This window comes from Triturus cristatus, chromosome 4_2 (genome assembly GCF_964204655.1).
Source record: "Triturus cristatus chromosome 4_2, aTriCri1.1, whole genome shotgun sequence".
NCBI lineage: Eukaryota > Metazoa > Chordata > Amphibia > Caudata > Salamandridae > Triturus > Triturus cristatus.
The window spans coordinates 315,625,186-315,638,776 of record NC_140586.1 but is presented as its reverse complement, the minus strand read 5'-3'; the positions used below and the strand labels follow the sequence as shown (position 1 = coordinate 315,638,776).

The following is a 13,591-nucleotide window of genomic DNA, read 5'->3' as shown; positions in this document are numbered from 1 at the left end:
CTGACTGACTCTCTCTCTCACTGACTCTCTCACCGACTCTCACTGACTGACTCTCTCACTGACTGACTCTCTCACTGACTGACTCTCTCACTGACTGACTATCACTGACTGTTATACAGGTACTATTTCCCAACCTTCACCCTCCTGTTATTTATGCCACCATAGCAAAAAAAAAAAAAAAACCATTGGGACAAGCAGATAGAAGTTGCCAGCATTGAAAGGACAGAAAAACTCAAGACATTATTTATTGTTAATACTTTTTTCATATAGTCGTGCAGTTGTACATAATGCTTTCTTGGTCATATATAAGGTAACAAAAATGCTTTTGACACTTCTTTATTATAACTTTTCAGCATGCTGCAGACTTTGGTACAGCACAGCGTAAACACATAGGCAAAGTCAATATCTCTGGCTAAACACTTATAAGGTCCCAAAGGCGAGACCTATTGGCTATGCCAATGCTTGTTTTAAATACATTTCCTGCGCAATAAAGGTGGATACCCTTTAGACATTAAATGTTTGTGGAACAAAATTAAGTGATCACCAGTGTATTATTCCCAAACCCAACTTCATTTATTGACCTTATTTATTTTTCTTTTTTTGTTAGAACTGCTTCAGATTCTTTTCTCCCACCTCACAACTCTTAAGTACTAACTGTTGATGCAATAACCCTAATGATTATTTAAGTAGTGGGTTCCACGAACCCATGTTGTACCATGGTACTTAAATATAGGACATCTGGCACTCTCATTTGTCATTCTTAGCACGTGGCCTGCAGGTCCACAGGCGAGCGCAATTCATGAAGCAATCCTTTCAGCCTTGTATAATTGCATGGCTGCATTTAAGATAGATTTTTAAGTACTATCTATGTATAGCAAAAGTTTAACAAATGTCTCAGTTTCCCATTGTATTGCACCTTACAGCTCCCATTGCTATGGCACACAGCTAGACTCTCGCACCTCCTCCTTCCCTTCGAGTCTATATAGCCGGTTCACTACAACCACTTCCATTTTTATGAGACCTGTACTTGGGAGAGGGAGAAGCACTCAAGTCCACCCATCATAACTGAACTTGATAAAGTCTCTGTCCTCTTTGAGGTGAGCTGCAATGGATGTCTTCATTGGGAGAAATTGATGAAGGCTCCAGGTCCTTACCTTGGAATTTCAAGTCTAGTTGCCCTGGGAATCATCTCATCAGGTATACTTTTCACAAAGCTGCATATTCTCCTTGCCATGGAAGCCACTAAACCTCGAGTCAGCACTGTAAGGAATACAATATGGGCTCCTTACCGCCTACCAATTGTGGGTTCATCTCACCCAGTACCTCCTTAGTGTGGCCACAATCAATTTTCGTTGTCCCTTTCCTCTCATGGGGGGGAAGTGAGCTGAGGGGCTGAGGAAACCATCACACTAGATGCCATTTTCACTGTCCTCAACTTAGCCTGATATCCCTTCATGTGATGCCAGCTTTAAATGCAATATAATTATTACTTGCCTTCCACCTATCCCCTGGAGCCCTTCCCATTATTCTTCGTGAAGAAAGGGTCAAGAGCCAGCCCAATGTCTCCTGTAGTTATCTCTTCACCCAGAGCCCGTAACCCCAGCCTATCACCCATGTAGAGGTGTCTACCTGCTACATCAGGAACCTAGATAAGTCCTCTGTGATCTCAGCCTCGTCCCATGGGCCATGGATGTTGTCCTTGAAGGGCTGAAGGCAGATGAGGTAGTAGGGGCAAATGAAGGAGATGGAAATTAGTAACAAGACAAACAGCAAGGCCCCGACACCCGAGATGGTCAGCAGCCCTACTGTGGCAGAGAGAGCAAAGATCACAGTGACAATAAAGTGGCAGATAGGTGTGTGGGCCTTAAGTTTCTTCTGCAGCGCAGGCCAGAGTGCAAATATCTGAATGGCGAAGGTCACCATGATAAAGGAGTGTAAGGACTTGGGAAGTCTTGAGGCTAAGCACACAGAGGCAAAGATGGCCATGTTCAAGGAGAGGGTGCTGGATACAATGGCAGCATTTGCCCCATAGTCAAAGAAGATAAGGTGTCCAAGCAGCATGAGCACGGACATGGCATAGATAGTATCTGTACTGATGGACTCAGTCAGTGTCTTTAATACAGGAGAGAAGCCATAAGTAAAGGCCAAGAAAACTAAGGAGCTCTTTAGATCAGCCCATCGGGTGCGTTCATTCTCGTGCCGGCCTGCCCCATAGTCAACCACATCAAACAAGATGTATCCGATCAGTGAAGAAGCAAGGCTAGCTCCAAAGAGCCATTGTGGGGCAAGCAAACCCTGGTCCATGTACCACCAGATGACAGCAAAGACAACTACACTGCAGAGCTGCTGAATAACGACAGCGGACTCAAACACCACAGTCCAGTAGCTGTAGCGCCGAACATAGATGTTCTTACGCAGCTCCTCCAAGAAGCGCCGGTCCACATAGTTATCTGGGAACGGCTGCCGCTCATATAGAACTTTCCGCCAGCCCACCGCAGCAGCCTCCCTTGGGCTGTTCATCTCTGCTTGTTCATGCTTCTCTTGCAAGGATATCCCCATGACCAGGACAACAACTTAACAGACAGGAGTCAAGGAAGAGATGTTGCAGAAGGTGTCCAAATATTTGTAAGGTAAATGTTCTTCAACCCTTCTCAGTAGAGTCACAAACTTCAGAATCCAGCAGGAAAAGACGAAGCAAAACGTTCCATCTTCATTAGAGTATGCCTTCATTCTGCTCCCACTGCCACACATCTGCAGACAAAAATCCAGAAATATTTAGAAGTTCCCAAAAGACATTTCTAACATAAACCTTGAAAGAGGTAATGATCTCTTCTCTCTTAATCATTGGTTTTGCGTTCAGTTCGTTACAGAGGAATGCAGGGAACATATTTTAGACAATGTAAATCAAAAAAATCTGGTTTAAAGCAACCATTTTAAATGTGATGCACTTCTATAACCAGCCAGTGATTCTAGCACCAGTACAGATACAGGTCACAGAGAATATGTTTCTTATCGCACAGGCTTGAGCTCAGTTGATTTTATATGGTGAGGGAGGCTTTGATGTTTGCAAAAAACGACCCAGTATCCATAGCAGTGCAAGATATCACACAGTCTGTCCACATACTGTGCAGTTGTATGAGAAGCAGCTGTGATGGAACCCTAGTGAAGAGAGGGTTGGGTAACAAGTCCTTATCTTCATTTAACCAGGATAAGACACCCATTCTTCTCTTCCACTACCCAGGAGACGACTGTGGAAGCCAATTTACTCTTCCCCGGTCTGAGAGCACGCTATGGAATCCATTCCCCACTTTCCCTACTAAGAAAAAGTGTTGTGAAAGCCAATCTTTTCATCCCCTGCCAAAGGAACGAGAAATTTAATCTATCCTTCTCTTTCCATTTTAAAGAGAGGAATTTGGGAGTCATCCTTCTAAACCCTGTCCAAGAGATACAAATAAAACCCATGCTTCTTATCCATGTTTAGTAGAAAATATTATCATCCTGGTTACCCTTCCACTGGAAAAAAACCTGAAAAAAAATATCCTTCTCTCCTCCTTTCAGGAGAGTCAGAGCAGTGGGTCTCCGCATCCGTAGCCCTGCTTGAGAGAAAAGAGCTGCTGTCCTTCTATTCTGTCAAGGAGACAGAAGCAGACTCGTTTTTCTCTTCCCTGCCAAAAGGAGAGTAGTGGAAGCCTTCTTTCTCTCCTTTTGCCCAGGAGAGACCTGTGGAAGCCATACGTCTTACACCTGCCTTGCTCGCTTCTTTTATCATCTCAACTGAGGAACCTCACATGCCTCACTCACTCACTGTTTCTAAAATAGGGTATACTCAGGGCCCCTGGAATTATACAGGAGGAGAGGGCCAAATTATGCAGCAGGGTGGAGTAAATTATGCAACAAGAAAAGCCAAATTATGTGGCATAATGCAGCATATATCATAATAGTATCACTTCATTATCTCATAATTTTTAAGCTTGAGTATTACTGGGCATTGGCTGCATCTCGTTAGTACTAGTTTAATACCCAAACATAGCAATAAGCAACAGCAAGTGACCAGTCCCACTTTGTAAAGGGCCTTCCTCTACGCAGCGCTGCATTTTTAGTAACTTTTGAACCGTTTGAGCTAGAAAATATTTTTTGTTGTTAAACGCAGATGCAGATTATGTAACAGATGATAGATTATGTGGCAAATGCAGCAAATCTATAACTATGCAAAAATTGCAGCACACGCATAATTCCAGTGGCCCTGGGTACACTTATCTTGCCAATGAGATGTGATATGCCAATAGAGATATCTGCAGTGCCCTGGAGTACATCCCTCTTGTAGCAGTGCTGGGATCTGTTGGGAGGCTTCTACATGGTCCAGTTCCTTCTGCACTCCCTGCCTAGCAAAAACGGTTTATCAACTATTTATATCCTCTCCAAATGCACTTCTAATTCTCAATAAATTTAAGCTTTTTAAACCACATGCAATTTTTCTGATGACCTATGGTGCAAGACAATATCTACTTCGGAAAGGATCAGGATCTGAAATTAGAATTCTGAAGATAGTTCAACAATTAAAGCCCTCAAACTGAGAGACACCTAGGTTGATAGATTACCATGATCAGGGTCCGCTCTTCCAGTGCTCTTGAACTGTGTATGAAAAAGCGACTGCTTTCTTTAATTAGACTCAAACAATCAGCTTGTAAATTGACATTCCAGCTTGTAAAAGCTATAAATAGTCCACCTAACAGGTAAAAAAGAGCATCATGTATGTAAAGACATCCAGCCCCTAAAAAGTACTACAGGGGGAGCCTGTCCGGGGCATAAAGGGTCTATCTAGCATGCAAAGGGACACCCTAGAGAATATAGATCTAAATTTACAATGCAGGGCTACCTACGAAAAAATATGGCAATTGGATACAGATCTACATAATGTAAACGGTGTATCTTGTGTATAAAGGGTCTATTTTGTCTACAAAAGCTCCATCTGTTGCACAGCATTTATGCTATATACAGGGCTTAACTTGTACGTATAAGGTCTATCTGGTGCACGAAGTATCAACGTGGAGTTCAAAAAATCATATTTAGTGCAGAACAGTCCTCTTTCGTGCACAGAGGGCATATATACCAAGAACAAAATCTATTTAGTGCATGTATAATCGAGCCAGTGCATAAAGCATCTTTCTGGCATGTAAAGGATATTCAGCGCATAAAGGGTTTATCAGACGGGTATGTCTGGTACAAACAAATTGTGTTGAGCTCTCAAAGCGTCTATCTAGCACTAGACCTAAAACATAAAAGGTCTATTTAGCATGTAAATGGACTAAGGTGGGCAAGATATTTCGTACCAACCATGGAATTTTGGCAACTTCGTTTTACTCTTGTAATACGGAGTTCTGGCCAAATTTTGCCAATCGCAATGTGGTGGAATGTTTTCTTGTGCGCGGGCTCCATAGCGGTAAGTTGGCGAATACCACCAACATTTGGCATCCTCTAGCAGGATTTCCGCTCACTAGGAGGATATCTGGTAAGATTTTTCTAATGCGGGAGATCGTGACAGTTCATAGTCAGAAGGTTGCCACTCAAATAGAAAATCTGCTCCAGTGGTAGCAAAATCAACTCAAGTAAGTGAGCCTTCTGGCACACCGCGTGGTACCTTCCACACTGATTTGTCAGTGTGAAACACGCTACCATTGCTAAATCACAGCGCAAAGTGCCTATTTCCACCCATTGGCTGAACTCCCCGGAATCTCAGTTTTTATGTAACTCCACAGAATACCACAACGTCGAATTCCGCATCATCCGCCCACCCCTAAAATGGACCACCTACGCATAAGTGGCATATATCTTGCTTTAGAATGTAAAGAGCTGGTCTAAAGCATAAAGGGACAAACTTGAAAATAAAAAGCTGGTTAATATATTATGGACCTACTTTCATAGAAATTACCTATTCATTTATTTATTTGGCATCAGCAATGTAACATTTAGATCACAAATGCTATACATAGCATATGAGACAATACAGGAGTACATAGGACGAGGACACTGACACCTATGTCTAACTATGAACAGATCTAGGTTCTAGGTCTTCAAACTAGGGGGTGATCCCAGGGGGGGGGGGTCCCAGGTTCTGGCCAAAAGCAGCACTGTGCTGATAACAGTGCATTGTTTTCTGCTGGAAAAAAAAAAGAGCTGTGCCAAGCGGCCCGGTAATTGGCCATCACTAACATCTTTTGTAATTTATATTTTGACTGGGGGAAAGTGTCAAAAGGGAAGGGACTCCCAATATTCTTCAACCTCTTCCACCCCCACTTCTAATAGTCACACTGTGGATACTTATACGTGATAGTAAGACCTGCCTGACCCGAATAGTATATTTGATTGCATTTTTAAAACAGGAACGGAACTGCAATGTTTAAATATGTATAGACATATTTAAACATTGCCAATTTATTGAAATAATTGGGAAAAATTCGGGGAGGGGGCCTCCGAGGATTTTTTTTTCTCAGTAGGGGTGGGGGGGGATGTGCGGTATTAAAATGTTTGTGGAGCACTGTTCTAGACAGTATGCTATGTATAGATTACAGAAGTGTGAGTGAGTGGTGTAGAAGCTAGTACATGAAGGGCTAGGAAGCGAATAAAGTTTCTGGTGCTCTAAGGTTCCATACAGGATCTACTTAGCATACAAAGAAAGTAATTTTCAGTTGGCGGGCATGCTGCCAGGTAACTGGAAACCATGGCCTCCACTCCCCTCGCATAGATCTGTCCAACGTATTATGAGACGCCTAACTATGTGATAGATATTTCAGTGCCTGTGGCGATTGCACAGGAGATGGACCAGTTTGCCACATGGCTTTATTTTGCTTTGAACCACTCAGCAAAAATTTTTGTTGTTCTGAAACAAACCCTGAAAGTGTTTGTGTGGTGGTGGTGTTTATGAAAAACAAAAATGGACCGAGGCACAGGGAATTTTCTCCAGTCGCGTGGTGGTCATATATTCTGTTTTCTACGTTGGATTGCCAGGCTTTTCTTAGCAGTTCTGTACAGGACCATGAGAAATTGGCCTGATCAGGCGTACACTTTCCCAGCATCTTTATTTTTCCAAACACAATCCCTGTACAGTTCATAAGGCGCACATCTCATCCCAATTTAGAGCCTTCAAGATACTCAGTCCCGCATGGCGCTCATTCCCAAGGAAGCGATGAGCCATTCCTTCCCGGCCCTGCTAAGTACCACCCATCAGGCCACCCATCAGGCTTGGGATTATCCACATCACCGCACTAAAATGCAAAGTCACACATTTATAGCTCTGTGAAGTTGCTGACAAGCTGAAAACAGGAGCGCTGGTGTTGCACTCTGAGCAAAGTATGACAGAACGCGTGCTGCTCTAGCAGCCGCGGAGTGTGCGACTACACTGCGCAGTGCACTGCTGTGCCCTCCTGGTGTTACATTTCTACTTATAAAGTAAATATGAAAGTTCATGCCTGGGTCCAGTTGAGTTTCTAGGCTGACCTCAGAGCTGCACTTGTGGCTGTAGCACCGCGGCGGCATTCACATCACATGGCTGCAACACTGTTCCTTTGCAGAGAGAAGACAAGTTACTAGTGGGCGGGGCCAGGCCGGGACACTTGAGGCACTCGGAGCGGGCGCAGTTATGTTTCTAAAGAGTTCTGCGGCCTGAGGCTGCCTGTGCCTCTCTCATGATGCCCTGCAACCGGACAAGGCTGTTGGAGATTCGTCGTCCGGGCCGACGGCTCAAAGTCAGGTCTGTAATGCGACTGGCTTCTGTTCTGCAAAATAGATGTCATTTTAATTTACGATGTCAGCCTGAGCTTGCTGCTCTCCGCTCTATGCTGACAGTGACTCAGTGACAGAGCATGCTCCACTCAATCCGAGCTCGGCCTTAAATAATCTTATACATAACAGATAGAGGTGGTCTCTTTGCACACTACGAATTAAACCCCCGACCCATGCACACGTGACTGGGCAGGTTGTTGACTTTCAGACAGCAACAATAATATTGTGAGGGGTGTTATAAACAATAAAATTCACTGCAGCGCTTGATTGGCAACCTGAAACAGTCACTGAGGCGGCGGGCAGCATCTTAATTTATTTCTTTTTGCTGGGCCTGCTGCCACCCCGCCGTCAAAGCAGACAAGTGGCACCTCTCGTCAGTGCCAGACCCATTGGTGCCTGCTGCTCTGTGCTGTTAAGCAGGTTGTGCTTTCACACCATGACGGGGGTCTAACAGCAGCCACCGCTAGAGCTAACATTATTATCAGAATTGCACAGTGCTGACTGGTTGTTATGCTGGCGGGTTGAAAGAAGCAGGTATGATGCACGGTTTCCTCTCTCTCTATCCGCTTTCGTCCCAGCCTCCTAGACATATAGCCAGCATAGGCTGCTCATTGTTAATGTTGCTGACTAAAAGTCAGCAAGCTGCAGTACCGTGGGCATGGGTCGGGCCCTATACTTAGGTCACACTTAAAATCACCATGAACAGACAGCTTTCCATAGTCATTCTCCACTGCTGCCATCTGATCTGTGACTGGGACAATGCCTCTCTCAAGGCTTTTGAGTAAGCCACACTTAAAACTAAATAAGTCTATAGGAGCATTCCCCCAGAGGACGTTAGACCAGAAGGCAGCTCAGAGAAAATTTAGTATCTGTATGGCATCTACAAACTGCAAATTTCACATTTTCAACTACTCATCAGATGCCAACTTGTACACTAAAATGCAGCTGATATCATCCATAAATAGAACTACAACACTTCCATCACAGGTAGGATGTATGGCTAAAGTCTTAAAGCCATCACGGAGAGACTGTTGTACCTGCTGCTCAACCAGTGTGAGTGTGGTGTGGAATGTTGGTGTGGATGATGCTGCAGAATGTTGGATGAGTGAGGCTGGCAGTTGGAGAATGGGTTGAGCACCATCTATGGGTTGAGCACCATCTACTTGAATAAATACTACCTTAAGTTTACCTGGAACTGGATCTTCCTTTCATTACAACATTTTGGCGACGACGATGTGTGTGTGAGAAGGCTCTTTGTTGCAGAGCCTCTCTGGCCTACCACTTTTTTGTGGTTGTGGGTTGACATAGGTTGGTCACCGATGTGGGCGTTTTGTACGAGTTGACTTCTTTTTGAGTCACTCGTGTCTACCACCTTTGTGTGGTTGGCAAGTGAATTTTGCTTCACCTTTAGAATTGTTGCTGAGGATTTTCTGCGTGCTTGTCCTCTATTTCCTTCCTCCCTTAAGCTCAGGGTTTGTCCTAGTTTGAGTATGTGTTTGCTGTGGTGTATTTTCTTCTGCACCGTTGTGGTTTGTTCCCCTTTCTGTTCATTTTCGGCCTGGCCAGCTGGTATGTTTGTGGCACAAGGGGTTTGTTGGTTGTGCGTGGTGTAGTAGTTTGCAGGTTTGTTTGGTTTTGTGTGGTAAGGTGGGCATTTTGTGTGTCTTGTGTGTAAAGGGAGTGGATGTGAGTATGGGTTGTCTTTCTGCTTAAAGGTTGTCTTTCTGCCTAAAGATTGATTTTCCCTGTGCAGTTTATTTTCGTAATTGTGAGTACATGGGTGGGCATTGTCGTTTTTCATTATTGCATTGCCTTATGTTGACATTCATGCAATTTGCCACTTTCTCCTGTGCTTTCCTGCATTTTGAAATCAAGTTGCAAGCCCATTGTACTGTGTTCTCCTTGTTTTTTATCCTATCTGGTTTGCCCTTAACCATCTTCAGGTCATTGCAATGGATCCTGTCAGATTTCTGTGCATGTTGTTTTTACCAATGCGTGCTTTTTCCTTGGACCATTGCATTGTGTTTTTGTTCACTATGAGGAAGGGAGAAGTGTTGTACCTGCTGCTCTGCGAGTGTGGTGTGGAATGTTGGTGTGGATGATGCTGCGGAATGTTGGATGAGTGAGGGTGGCAGTTGGAGAATGGGCTGAGCAGCAGGAAGGCTGCTCCTGGTGGGGCTCTCTGTACCTTTTATCCTGAACTTGTTATCTTAATAAATACAACCTTAAGGTACCCTGGAACTGGATCCTTGTTTACCTACAACAGAGACTTAGACATGTGAGGGCCTGACCGGTTATTAAAACATGTTTCAGTTCAAACAACATGTCAGATTAGTGTAATTTGAATGAATTGGACATTTTGCATGGCAGGGCCTTTCATGGTGGATATATATTTAGCATGTTTTTCTTTGCACCTATTAGAACACAGTCTCTTTAGGTGTCATTGACCCCGGAAGCACATTATTTTACCCGGTTAGTATATGCACACCTACAGCAGCCCTACCCATCGCATGAACCACAGAGCCAAGCTGTGCAGCCCCTTCTCAGAGGAGAGCACATACTCAAAACGTCCTGCAATGCTGCATTCTGGGAAGCACCATCTAAACCAAGTGCAATCCTGCATTCAGCCTTGCACACTATCAAAAGCCCAATGACCCACAGCTCGCCCCTCTTTAATGACACTCTCTGCTGGCTCAAGGTTGACTGTCACTTGTATGCACAGTTGACTATCACACAGGATTGCCAACTGAGTGCATGGTGTTCAATATCTGAGTGTGGGGGGACAGGGGTAAATATGTGCCTGAAAAAGGTCAAAAGATTCTTATTCTTTCACTATTTTAGTTGGTCAGTCACCTTCAAGTTATGCATGTAAAGTAACTCTACACACACATCTTAAAAGTAAAGCTACAGAATAATAACTGGGGCATGCACTTTTACATTATGAAGCCTCATTTGGTGATGCTATCTGGTCAACAGATGTTGGCGTGTGAGTAGTACCAGAGGGAAATAGAACTGAATAGTTGTTGGTGTGCGGGAATACCGACTTTCAAAATACTTATTGTTTAATATCATAGTGCCACAATTGCTTTATAAACGATCATATGTGAAAGGGGGGTGCATTAGTGACCTTACATTTCAGTGGTTTGCTAGAAGTTTCAAGATATTTATAGAGCTTGCCATTGCACAAAATGGTGTTATTTCTGATATTTATCACTTTGCTTTGGTTTAGTTTCCCTCTTCTTTATTGCTTGATTTTTGCTCGCAAGAAAGTGTCACTCATAGGCGTTGAGTTTCACTCATAATTACACTGACATTATGAAAATGTCACACATAAGGAATCTTAAACCTTGGCAGCTATGCCTTCCTTCCCACCATGTATTTTAGAATACCCGGAAGTCCTTCTCCTTGGAAGTGAGGTCTAATAAAGCGTATAATATACATCATCACAGGCAGCTTTGCTGGACCTTGACTAACACCTCGTCCCTCATGAAACTATCAGCACACACCATCCGTTGCCTGTACCTCTACATATATCACCCGATCTGCAGTAGTCTCAAATTCCTGCTTAAGTACCTCATCCAGTTCGGAATTTTCCTTTGTATTCCAAAACTTATATTCTGTGTATCGTAGTATAAATTCAGAACTATCCCAGTATACGAAGGCGAAACCGCGACTGGCTAGGGGCTTAGCTCATCATCAAGAACCAGGGTCGTGTGAGCAACATTGTCCCGTTTACCGTAATCTTGGGGGTCTAAAGAGTATCTGTTCTGTATATTCATATCTGTTTCAAAATATAAACAGCGCTTTTCCTCCGAAAGGACTCAGCAAACCTCTCTCCCTTCCCCTAACCTGCAACCACTACTATCTCCCCAACCGGCACGCCTTCCCGTATCCCACAATCGCGTCCCCTACCATACCCGATCAAGTCTCTCTCCGGTGTCTCTCAGCTTCCATACTGCTCACTTCCGGGTTCCAGCCGCTTCCGGTGTTTGGGTATCCCAGGTGACAACGCGGCTACTCTCCCCTCTTATACAGTCCCCGATGTGAATCCCTTGCTCAAGACAAGCTGCTACTGCTCACAGCGCCACGTCGCTGGGGTTTTTCACTTTCCGACTTGAAAAATGACTTGCAACACTAAATTAATTTCGTAGAACATGGTGGCCGTTCTTTCATACATTTCAGTACCCGGAATCGCGCCGTTTCATTGACGGTCCACTTGCGCCCTCTCGTGGATTGCCTCCATGTAAGTGCACGATTTTGTCGCTTCACAGTCAAAATGTGTAGTCAACGATGCATGAGAAGAAATAATCTTGTATTGTTTGTTGTCAGTGGCACACACACGATTGGAGCCAGTGCTCTGCATGGTAAAAATAAGTGCAGGGGCGGGAGAGGATGTGGTCTGACGGCTAGAGCTGCCGACTTTGGTGCTGGAAACCAAGGTTCGAGCCTAGGGAGAGCATCCGCATCGTGTGATTCTGAGCAAATCACTTAATCTCCCCGTGCCCACAACAACAAGCATTGGCATAGCCAATAGGTCTCGCCTTTGGGACCTTATAAGTGTTTAGCCATGCAAAAGTTGCATAACTAAATACTTATAAGGTCCCAAAAGCGAGACCTATTGGCTATGCAAAGCGGCCGTGCGGCCGCCAAAGTGAAAGTGATCGCGATCACGATCAAACATCAAAGCGGCCCTGTGGCCCCGAAACCGAAAATAATCGCGGTAAAGCGCGGCGCGCGCGCACATGCACTGTGGCTCTAGGCTGGCCTGGTAGCACTTTTTGGAGCCCTCTCAATAAGTCTCGCCAGACCAGCGCATGCGCTGGGTCAGGCGAGACCTAAAAAACAAGCATTGAAAATGCAATACGTCTCGCCTTTGATTAAGTTAAAGTCATTTGCTTTGCTAATGGTATTGTATAGCAAAGCAAATGGCTTTAACTTAATGAAAGGCCTATATTAATGCTGCTCTGCAAGCTGCAAGGGTGTACAGTGCGCCCCTCCATTAATAATACATGTAAGCTAATGAATGAATGAATATAATGCTGCCCTGCAGGCTGTGATGCAGTACACACTGCTTCTTCATCAATATAAAAGTTAAACTAATGGATGAATGATTATTAATGCTGCTCTGCAAGCGTGTACAGTGGGTCCCTCCATTAATATTCCATTTAAACTTATGCATGGATGAATATCGAAGCTGCCCATCAGCTGGAGAGGACACTGGGCCTCCTCATCAGTAATAAAAGTTAAACAGTTCAATTAATATTAATGTTGCACTGCAGGATACACTGGATGATCGACTAGGACATGGTGCGTCATCGTTAATATGGAAGGCTAATCAATGATTATTACATGTTCTCGTAGGAAAATCAGTGTTTCCAGCCAATGAAAGCTATTGTAATCAATGCAAATTAACGCTGATGTGCAGGATGCTCCACTCCTTCATGAATAAAGCAGGCTTAACCGTGAATATTTCTTTGCTCTTCGGGCTGCACTGGCCGGCGTGGCGCCCCATCGTGATAGAGGGCCGTGAATATTCGAGTGACCAATGAGAATTAATGCTGCACTGGGGCGGTATGCCCACTCACTATTAATAAAGTCAGATGCATCAATCGATAATAATTATATGATGGCTGCACAGGGAGGGTATTATTAATAACAAAACAATGCATATCAAATCATCTTTTCGGGATGCGAAGGGACAGTAGTGTGCCCAGACAGTAAACGAAAAGCTGTGCTAATCAGTGGCTATACATGCAGCCCTGCAGGGCACACAGAAGGACGTCATCATTAATAATATTTTAGACAGAACAAT

At 44.2% G+C, this 13,591-nt stretch overlaps 2 protein-coding genes across 3 annotated transcripts in view; one reads left to right on the top strand and one right to left on the bottom strand.

The window, feature by feature from the left end:
• Nucleotides 1-13,591, top strand: part of LOC146833779 (uncharacterized) — a 324,308-nt gene that overhangs the window by 109,148 nt on the left and 201,569 nt on the right. The gene's annotated exons all lie outside the window — the stretch shown is intronic.
• PIGC (phosphatidylinositol glycan anchor biosynthesis class C) lies at nucleotides 215-11,967 on the bottom strand. The gene is made up of 2 exons (XM_085601649.1): nucleotides 11,697-11,967; nucleotides 215-2,751 (listed from the first exon to the last, which is right to left on the bottom strand). The coding sequence occupies exon 2, from the start codon at nucleotides 2,557-2,559 to the stop codon at nucleotides 1,633-1,635; it is 927 nt and encodes a 308-aa protein (XP_085457775.1). The 5' UTR covers nucleotides 2,560-2,751; nucleotides 11,697-11,967; the 3' UTR covers nucleotides 215-1,632.

Excerpts from the sequence above, each read along its gene's own strand:
- PIGC (XM_085601649.1), bottom strand. The coding sequence starts at position 2,559 with ATGGGGATATCCTTGCAAGAGAAGCATGAACAAGCAGAGATGAACAGC.